At 39.2% G+C, this 10,945-nt stretch overlaps 1 protein-coding gene across 1 annotated transcript in view; it reads right to left on the reverse strand.

Annotated features, from left to right (window-relative positions):
• nt5c2b (5'-nucleotidase, cytosolic IIb) overlaps window positions 1-6,528 on the reverse strand; it is a 28,330-nt gene extending 21,802 nt beyond the window's left edge. The window contains exons 1-2 of the mRNA XM_050043939.1: window positions 6,330-6,528; window positions 2,916-3,035 (exon numbers count right to left, since the gene is read on the reverse strand). Coding sequence (XP_049899896.1) covers window positions 2,916-3,016 — 101 coding nt within the window. The 5' untranslated portion in view covers window positions 3,017-3,035; window positions 6,330-6,528. The remainder of the gene's footprint in view (window positions 1-2,915; window positions 3,036-6,329) is intronic.
• Between the last annotated feature and the right edge of the window lie 4,417 nt (window positions 6,529-10,945).

Genomic DNA, 10,945 nt, shown 5'->3' on the forward strand with positions numbered 1-10,945 from the left:
TGCCCATGGGTGGGGGTGACTTGATTACCACAGTTAGCCTCGACTTTGGGCCCGCTGACAACACTATTGCCTCAAATATCCCACACAGGCCACACCACACCTACGACAGAATCCCTTAACAACTTCTGCTCCATCTGAGCGCAGCTGTGCGACAATCAGCCAGATTTTTTCCACTGCTCTCTAATCTCAGGCAGACAGTGATTCGACTCCCTGAGATAGAAAGTTTATCTGTGCTGGGCAGAGTCGTCAGCCCTCTGCTATGTGATACACCGCTCACTGTCAGGCTGCATAGCTACAGCTGAGCTCTTACTTTGAAAGAATGGTCTTTGTCTGTCTGCGAGATAAACAAAGGTCACCTTTGATGGTCTCTTGCATTGTAAAAGAATTACTGAACAGTTCAAACACCCTTGGTTAATTCAATTAAAGCAGCTACGAGGAATTTTAACTGTCGATCAAACAAACAGTCTCGGTTTCATATTGATGCCTTTGTCAGCAAGATGATTGGCTATTTCTATATAGCTATTCTTGGTGCTTGTTTCCTGGTCCTAAACCCAGTGAAATTAGACGAAACAATTTACAGCACCCAGACAGGAGTACTCTGTGTTTACATTTTCTGAGGCAAAGTGTTGCAGTGAGTAGTTTGTTAGCCAGTTAAAAGAAAGCAAAGAGTTTCCTCTTTCGTCAATTTTATTGTTGACATTACATTTTGTGGCTATAGCTGATACTGGGACATGATCAGCAAAGAGGAATAGAAAATATCTGACCAAAGAGGAAAAAGCTAAAGGGCACAGAAATAGAGCGCGGGCTAAAACATGAGACAACACTGGTCGGCCACTCAACAGCGAGAGACAAATGAGGGATTTGAAAGGACTCAAAACTGATCCTGAATTGGCCCTTTGCCTTCTAGAGTGGCATATCTCTGTTTTATTTATGAAATACACTGCAAAATGTGGTTTTACATATGAAAAAATAACCTCCGTCTTTCCTTCATTTGCTTTCCAAATGAATGAACGTGCGATCCAGATCAATATCTCTACATGATGGGGAATGCAGTGTTCATCCCAGGAAACACTACTGCTTTTGTCCACAGTGGCCGCCAAAATCAACACAAACACTGTCGGAACAAGCTCAAAAGCACCTTTGTACCTTTGTTAACTGTGCACGTGTTATTGTTTGCATGCGTGTGTCTGAAGAGGGTGTGGAGAGATCACCGACTGGGTGACTTATGTCAGCACACGCAGAGCTGACAGATGAGTGACAGTTTAATAATCCCTGTGAGCACGACATATTATATAAGGGTGTATGAAAACAGCAGTGCCCAGTGGACATGCATTTCCTCGGCTGAGTTAAACATTAAACCGCAACACAGAGACTAAATGCTTTACTACATGAGCCTTTCAACCACTGTGACGACAGGGCGTTTCCAGTCAGTAGGTGCAGGAACAAGGAGGTCTGTCTATGGTATGACTCTCCTATTGTGTGAGTTCATAAAACAACTACGTGAGGAGGGTATCATCTTTGCCTTCAAGCCGACTACAAGCTCTGGATTCATGCACTCACTCCCAGGGACCGCATCAGTCTGGTGCCATTTTGCCATGAGGCGGAGAGGAATTTAGCACAGCAGTCAGAAAACCACACCCAAAACACCAGTGGAGCGTATGTGAACTCTAAGCCAGCAAAACCTGCTTTGTATCCACTTGATGAAAGGTAATGGGAAATGTAAGGCTGCAAATAATCGGATAAACATAACTGCACAATAATAGAAACCCTCAATAATCAATGATTACCAAGTGCAATGCCTTTAGAACAAGAAGAGAAACTACTACTGCTGTCCAAGTAAAAGCCAGTACATACCAGGAAATACGACACTCAAATTGTCTGGTTGGTTAGTGACATTTGACTCCATTATAAAACACAATAAAGAAGTGAAACAATGTAGAGAATGTACAAAAGTTGACAGTCTTAATGGCTGTTTCACAGCAAAGAAATACATTTCTGAATCTATGTGATGGATGTTTGGCCATCCATTCACTTTGAATTTGACCCACTGTTAATAAATAATAATAATAAGACAAACATACTTTTGGTCAGTTCTGGGGGAAGTAAAAAGACAGAAACCCACTTTCCATTTCTCTGACTGCTCAGTGATATTTAGGATTGTGATTAGGGAAGCCATAAAGAGCAGTGGACCTGACTCCATCCAGGCGTCAATGACCACAGTCAATTTGTTGAACAATTTTTGTCAACAGCACGGCCCTTTTTTGATAAATGGAAACAAACTCTATGGATGTATGGCCTACATGGAAATAACATGGACTACTTGCCAATCTTTGAAGCTGGGCTTTGATGTTCAGAGGCTACTTTGTTCGAGACTGGGCAGCAGTAGCTCAGTCCATAGGGACTTGGGTTGGGAACCGGAGGGTCACCTGTTTGAGTCCCCGTCCGGACCAAATATAGAGCGTGGACTGGTGGCTGGAGAGGTGCCAGCTCACCTCCTGGGCACTGCCGAGGTGCCCTTGAGCAAGGTAGGTAGGTACTTTATTAATCCCAAAGGAAATTGCAAGGCACCAAACCCCCCAACCGCTCGGGGTGCCTGACCAAGGCAGCCCCTTCACTCTGACATCTCTCCACTTTGTGCATGTATAGGTCCTGTTTGTGCATGTGTGTGTCTTTCGGACCCGTGTATTAATGACAACGGAGTGAAAAAATTGAATTTCCCCTCAGGGGGATTAATAAAGTATATAAAAAAAATAATCGTGTAAGCAAGTTTTAACTTCCAAAAATGATTCCTCCTTTTCCTCATTTTCATCTAGCTGCTCACTTGTCGAAACACAACACTCAAGTACCCCACCTGGATGTGCGTTCCCGTTCACATAATCAGATATGCACCTCATGCCTCTACATATGTGTCTTACCTGTGGTATGGCTCTCTTCTGTATTTTTTCATCGTCACGCCGTCCATGTTGGCGGGCAAGTCTGCATAGTTCTGCAGTCTGTCACTCCATGAAGTGGTCATCTTTAAAACCGTTCAGTGTCTGGGGAGAGGGAAAGCAACACATTAAAAACACAGTTAAATTATTTAAATGGTGTGATCTCATTCAAGTCACTTTTTATTACAACTGTGCCAGCTTAAGCTGGAGGAACAAGATTAGCTGGACGACAATCCCAGTTACAACCAGTATAAACTTTGAATGTTTAATAACTTTGAAGAAGTTACACCTATTATGTCTACATGTGTGTGCTGTGCTCAACACTGACAGTGAGGAGATATTAACTGTTAAGTAACCAGTTTATTCATCATCATTTAATTAGGTTGTGCCCTCAAACTGCAAATAAAGGTCACGTTGGGGGAGCAGAGGAAGGGTTAGATAGTACGTACAGTACATAGGAGGTCAGACCAGTGAGGTCACTGGGTTCATTTTTCATTGACTGCTCGATTGTACGCCTATTAGGTATACCTTACTATAAACTGTGTGCTGATATATTCTGTTATATATTTTACTGTACAGTATTAATAGTGTGTTATATTTGGTACTCTGTTCAATTCCATCTTTTTTCTCATCTGATTTTTGCATCATATTCTATGTTATATTTATACTAAATATCTATATTAATACAGACAAGCACTAGGCACCACAGTTTTAATTAATCATATCATCAGTCTGGTGTACACTGTGAACATGGATTTGCTGACCCTGCTGCTACTGTAACATAAACTGTCATTTTACATTGCAATTTTTGTCTCCAGATGTTTTTTGTTAGTGTGTTTTTTAATAGTTTTTCTATTTTACATTTAATTCTATTTTTGTTCTAGTTATACCTCATATGATTTATTCTTTCACTTTCTCACTATGTCTGTGCTGCCTTTGCTCTGGAAGATCACTACAGGTGTATATTATCTTCTCTTCATTAGGAGACGGAAGAAATTATTGAGATCCAGCGTATCCTGCCTAATGTACCATGTTACAGTAGTACAGCCGAGCACAAAAACATCTTGTCTCACTCACAAGGTGGAGTTAAATAATAAAGCCATAATAAGCAAGACCCAAATAAAATGATGATGTCTGTTTGGTTAATGCACCAGATGACACACAAATAGGCTTGGATCAACCCAAAGGTCAAGGAAGAGAAACAAAAATCTGTGGAAAGAGTCATGAATTTCTGCTTTAGTTGAATGAAAGCCTGTTCTTGTTTTTGTGGCCAGGGTTGTGAGTGGTTTTTTTTCCTCCCCATGCTGACACTCTATCACTCCCCTACTGTCACTGGAGGGGCTGGGCTGCAGGAAGGAACAGGCCGAGGTCAGCTGTCTTGCACTTGGTGCCAGCACAAATGCAAATGAGACTTGCACGTTGAGGCTGAGGCAAATTGTCAACAAACACTGCATGAGGGTATCACAACATCAGCTTCATCAACATGTTGTTTGTTTGTTTTTTTACATTCTGAACTCAACAAGATGAACCTTTGTTGATTCCCAGCCGGGGAATTCAATCATTGCAGTGGTACAAGGAAAGAAATAATAATAAAAATAATAATAATAATAACAATAAAAACAAGAGGAGAATAGAAACTGACATGGTAAAGTGACAGCAATGTGATCAACAGAGCCAACAGAGCAGAGTCAACATGTCTGTGTCAACAGTGTACACACAACATTCACTATTTTTAAGTTACGGTGCTTACTCTTTGTCTGCATTAATATAATAGAATATAATGCGAGAGTCAGTGTAACATTTTAACATAAAACAGTATAATATGGTACAATACTATAGAACGATATGGTACAATGCTATAGAACGATATGGTACAATACTATAGAACAATTATTTTCATTGTCAATTAATCTGTTGATTATCTTTTTGATTAACCCTTTGAAACCTGGAGGGACATCACTTTTCTTGTGCTGCTTTCAGACGCCTTTCACAAGTATTTAACCCTTTGAATCCTGAGCAAATAAGTGCGATTTCTTTCAAAAACATGAGGAAAAAGGCAATGGGCAACATAGTAAAAAACACGTCCCACAAATTAAAAAAAAAAAAAAAAAAAGATAATTAATTAAAAAAATGGAAAAAAGCTAGGGAAAACTATATTTATAGTAATTATTATTATTATATTTTAAAATTATGTTACAGAATTATTTTAATTTGTAAACACTCTTTTCTGATAATTCTTTGTTTGTTTTAACTAAATTTCTTGTTTTTAATTTTCTCTTTTTAATAATTTCTTTCCAGTTTTTTTGGGGTCATTCCTTCTTTCATTTACTCATTGACTTTTTCCCCATGTTTTCAAAAGAAATCAAGGCCAATTTGCTCAGGTTGCAAAGGGTTAACTGATAAGTTTGGTCTAAAAATGGTGAAAAATGTCGATCAGTGTTTCCCAAAGCCCAGGGTGATGTCCTAAAATGTCTTGTGTTGCCCTCAACCCAAAGTTAATCAATTTTTTGTCATAGAGGTGTAAGGCAACCTGAAAATATTTACATTTAAGAAGCTGGATTATCAAATTAGTTGGCAATTAATCTAATAATCGACAATTTATCGATTAATCGTTGCAGCTCTAATAACATAGCATATAGTATAATTTAGAGTAAGATATGACATCGTAGTGTAGTACAGCAATATGACTCAGAGCAGAATGCCAAATGTAGGATGAAGTATATCAGGAGCCTTTTTGTTAGACATGACATATCTTACACAGTGTTAAAACCTATTTTCAGTCTTTCTACTTAATGCATATTTATTATTCTTGATGCCTTTATGACACCTTGACCCACAGTATGAACTGGTCCACTGGGGTCTGAAGGGAGCTCTGGCTTGGAGAGATTCACAGCCAAGCAGAGAGCAAACCTGCACGACTGCAGTACAAACAGTGAGTGGAAAAAATGCTCAACACAACTTATAACAGGCTTTGTAGCCTCGGGTCAGTCTCATGAGAGTGGGGTCGACGTTTGTCTCAGACGCATAACATTGACTGTCACTCATTATGGGATGTCATATACCTGTACGTTTGAATAGTCTTTAGTTGTGTAAATATTCAGCTAAACAGACGATGAGAGATTAGCCTAAGCTACTGTAAAAGTATCTGCACAAGCTAACAGCAAAGGAAACCGTTGTTAACGTTCCAACCAACGTCCCGTTATCCGCTGAACTGTAAAAAGCTAAGCTAACTGTCGTCCTGCTCTTGTTTTATCTGACATTGCTGAGAAAGGACGAGCCAAAAAAGTGATACGGACACAAAGCTAACGCGTTAGCTGGCTTTGATGCAAAAAACAAAAGCCACAAAGTGTCGGGGCAGATTTGACTGCGTTTAGCTATGACTGTCGTTACTGTACTCACCTCTGAGTTCCTGGATAAAACAACTGCACCGTCAGTTAGTCTGAGCATGCGCCTTGAGCTGTGTGAAAGTCGGAGGAAATATTTCTCTAACGTTGTGTTTTCTTCTTGCTGTCTTCACTGTAAAGCCAGGCAGCAGATGACCTGTTCCTGCTGTGGCTGCTCTCTGCTGTCTCTCTTTCTCTCCCTCATACCAGCTGTTGTTATGAGACGTTTAAGGGGCGGGGCTTCGCTGCTGTCAGTCAAGAGGGGGCGGGACTATGTGTCGTCGTGGCAGAGACACGTGACTGCATCCGTTATCAGTTGACTAGATAAAGGTAAAGAGAGACACCCTGACTGCTTCCATTTGTCTTGTTGCAAGATTTGATTTGCTGTCAGTGGGTCTGCAGCACATCACTGACATTCATTTATTCAACTGAAACCAGTGATGGGAAAGTTTCTTCTGAAATGGATTACAGATTACTCTGCCAAGATATAATAAGTGATGTAACTTTTTAATTACCTCATCAAAGTAATGTGACTAAGTTCACTTGGTTATGACTTTTGATTGCTTTTAAAACAAATGTGACTTCTTCTGACTTTAGAGAGAGTAGCTCATGTTCGCAGATGGAAATAATACATTTAAATTCTTAACCTAACTCCTCTTAAATTAAGTGAGAAGATTGAGGAAAATGTTGTCCTCGAGTGCTGTATAAAGTCTTAACAGGCACTGCACCAAATTTTGTGACTGACCAGATTCTGGGACTCAAATAGGAGTTTCAGCTTTAGCATTTTTTGCCATACTTTTTAACATTTTAATAGCAGCTGTTACCAAAACATAGCCCTTTCTCTGTAGAATTTTGGCGTGGTCACAAATTTTGATATTTGTGATAAGACAAACAAGTAAATATGTCTGTCTGTAGAAACACAGCAACATCTAACCCATTCATATCTGACCAACTGGCCTCTTTTAAAAGTAACTAATTGATCCTCCAATGTCACTATATTAATACTAATGATGCAATTTAATGGTTAATAGCTTTTTAATAAAGTCACAAGGGGTGTCAAACTCATTTTAGTTCAGGGGCCACATACAGTTCTTTCTTCTTTTTTTAAACTTTCTTTTTATTTTTGCAGCGTTAACACATCCTTTGTCAATGCCAATAAATGTATAGTCAGTGTGAGAAAAAAAAACTTACAAATAAGTAAGTAAATAAGTAAATGAGACCAATACATAAATAAAAATAATTAAATAAAAAGACCAACACCCATGTATAAAGATGGCAGACTTGAAAAAATAATCTTGTATCTCAAATAATGCCTCTCACCCTCGTCTTCATTTCCATTGACTAATAATTTCTGTCCATTTCCAAAGCAAGGCCATAAAAAGGGGATTTAACAACTGTAGCAACTACTAACTATTTGCAACCAGAGAGGCAGAGACAAAGACTAGAGTGAGATAAAACAGAGTAAATAAAATGCTTGTTTAGCTTTACAGATTGCACATCACTGTGCAATATCTGGACAGATAAGAGAAAACAATTGAGAAAACAGTTCAGGATGTTCCTTCAAGTGATTATCTTAACAAAAACCAGGCCTTAGAGGCTGAACATATTGCACCCATTTCTCCCAGTGCTTTATGAAAATGTCCATCTTCAGGTGTACAGAGAAAGTAACTTTCTCCATCATGTAAATCTCCATTGTCACATCTATCTAGTCATTTATTATAGGACCAGCGTGCATCATCCATTTTCTGGTCAGAGCTTTTTCCCTGCTGCCCAGCTACTATGATTTCAAGTGGGCCGCACCCTCGAAACCACTGCATAATAACCTTTAAATAACAACCCCTTCAAAAATGATGTGCAAATTCAACAGTATGTCTTTGTTTTTCCACCTTCAGTCAGTCTCACTTCACACATCAGGCTGTTCATCTCAGTCATCTAGAGGGCCAGATAGGACCCTTTGGTGGGCCGGATGTAGGTTTGATACCCCCATTTTAAACAAGAAAGCTGAAAAATGTCCAGAAATAGTCTATGCCAAAAGAAGGCACGCCTGCTCAGCTAAAAGATGCAAAGCAACAGAATGAATGTTTTATTCTATGTATCAGCTTTTTACCAATATTAATATCTTTAAAAGAAACCCCTTTTGTAGTCACCAACATTTTGATTAGTACTCTTAGTAGACCTAAATGTCCCCCAGAGAAGAACTGAAAAGTACGGTGATGCTGCATTCAGTGTCATCGGCCCTTGTCTGTGGAACAGCCTTCCAGAGGACGTCAGACTCTTTGATTCAGTCGACAGCTTCAAATGAAATTTATCTTTTAAGACTTGCTTTTTGTAGCTCCCCAACACGGACTAAAACAACAACAAAACGCACCAACAAAGTAAAGATAAGTTCCTTAATGTTGTTAACTATTTAGGTTAAGATACATCTGAAGACATGTGTAATCTATGATGGATGTCATTAGTGGTGGAAGTAGTACTCCGATCATTTTAGCTAAGTAAAAGTAGCAATACAACAATGTGAAAATAGTCCGTACAAGACCTGCATTCAAAATCCTACTTAAGGAGAAGTGCAGAATTGTTATCATCAGCTGTACTTTAGAGGATCAAAACAAGGAGTACTTGTTCTGCAGGATAAAATGCCCATGACTGACATATTAGGCCTATCATGTGTGACGTTATCACAAGTAGATACTGATGCAATAATGCATAAGTAGCACACTGCTGATGTAACTGGTCGAGGTAGAGATAGTTCATCAAGGCCTCTCATGACACTTTCATGTTGAGCAGGTCAAAACTATGCTCTTTAATGTACAAAGATCCAACATCACCCATGAGCAAGCAAGGCAAGGAACACAACCCCCCTTTAATTGAAAGAAACCAGGCTCTGAGTGCACGGCCATCTGCCTCTACTGGTTGGGTTGAAAGACAGAGAGACAGAGACCAACCGAGGGGTCAGGCCGCTTCCAAAGGGTCACCAGAAATATCTGAAGGGTCGTGAGGTGATTAGTGATTAGAAAGTTCTGATGCACAAGTTTGTATTCATTTCTGAATTCTTTGCTTTTTAGTGAAATACTGTAGAGTTTACCTCACTGGGCCTCAAATAAATAAATGAAACCATCTCTCTTGTGTGTGGGTCTGCAATGAAACAATGACTTTGAGGTTACAGTTGTGGCTTTCAGTTTTCATTTACAGGTTTCAGTTTAACAGTTTCCGTTCACATCTAAATTTAGCCAACAGTTTATTGCCATTGACAGGCCACATTGTACTAAAATAAAGGGAACTATGAAAGGGGCTGTGAGTCTGTATGGATCCTCAAACCTCAAACACCCCTAAAGCTAAAAGCCAGTGCACTAACCAGCACAAAGTCAAAGATGCATTTCTCCAGATAATTTGGGGAATAAATGGCGTTATGTTGACATTGTCATTTTAACTACGTGCCTCCCCTGTCACAAGAATTTGGCTTGCAGGGTAACATTTTACTGTTTGACATATTTGAACGTTTGAATATTGCTGTAGCCCATCAGTCTGTCAGTTGATCCATCATCCTTTCAGATAAACATCATCATCTATGACCATTTAAATCTTCATGTTTGCCTGCAGTGAACTGCAATTTGACAACAGAGGGCAGCAAAGGCCTGTCAGTGGGATGCTGTTTTTAAGGGATGCTGAGCAACACTGAATGTGCACCAAACAAAACACAAAATCAAACCACTTTTATTTACTTATGAAGTGTAACTTTAAATACAGATTAAGATCTTAAACTTCTTCTTGTTGAAAGAGTCACTTTAAGGCCAACACTAGGACTTATTGTAAGAATCCTCATTTACTCTGTTGATGCCGGTCAGCAGGTGCACAAATCTGAAAGTTTCAAGTGAAACCCATGCCATTTTAAGCCTCTCCTCATTCATGTATCCTCATTCTAACATTAGATGTTTGACATGAAGAGGTAAAAAGATATTCCTGCATGATCACATTGTCTCAAACCTGTAAAATCTAGTGACCTGTGCAACAGAATTGGAGTGCATTGTTATATATTATTATAGAATATTATTAATTATAGACTAGTTTTTAAATAGAAACATAAGTTAAATGTTTATATTTCATCAAAAGAAACTGTAGATGTAGAGGAGATTTTGTGGACAAGAAAGTTTGAAGTAAAGTGCACCGTCATCATTATGCATTGAATTACCGCTGTGCACTGGTAGTCGTGGTGTGCATTTGGATTTAGTGTGGAAATCTCTGAGAAATCTTAGAGGTATTAAAAAAAACCACAGCTACGGAAACACTAAAAGTAGGCTCGAGATTGCCTTATTAATAACAGATAACATTTTAATTTTATTCTGTATTCCAAGTATAAATGTGCAACAAGCGATCAAACACTGACGCACCACTGCGCCAAAAAGGACAGTTCCATCTGCTCCACACAAAGAGCAGTGCCAACATGCGCACATCTGGACCAATGTCAGGATTATTGCAGACTAATTATAGTTACACCAATAAGTAAAATTCACCTTTAGCACAATAATCAGCAATGATTCGTATATTTACTACAACCTGACGCATGTGAAAGAACTGAGTCCGGATGTTACCCTCGGGCATTAATGAGTGATTGGGCTGGTCCCCCTATATAAAGGA

This window comes from Epinephelus moara, chromosome 5 (genome assembly GCF_006386435.1).
Source record: "Epinephelus moara isolate mb chromosome 5, YSFRI_EMoa_1.0, whole genome shotgun sequence".
NCBI classification, from domain to species: domain Eukaryota; kingdom Metazoa; phylum Chordata; class Actinopteri; order Perciformes; family Serranidae; genus Epinephelus; species Epinephelus moara.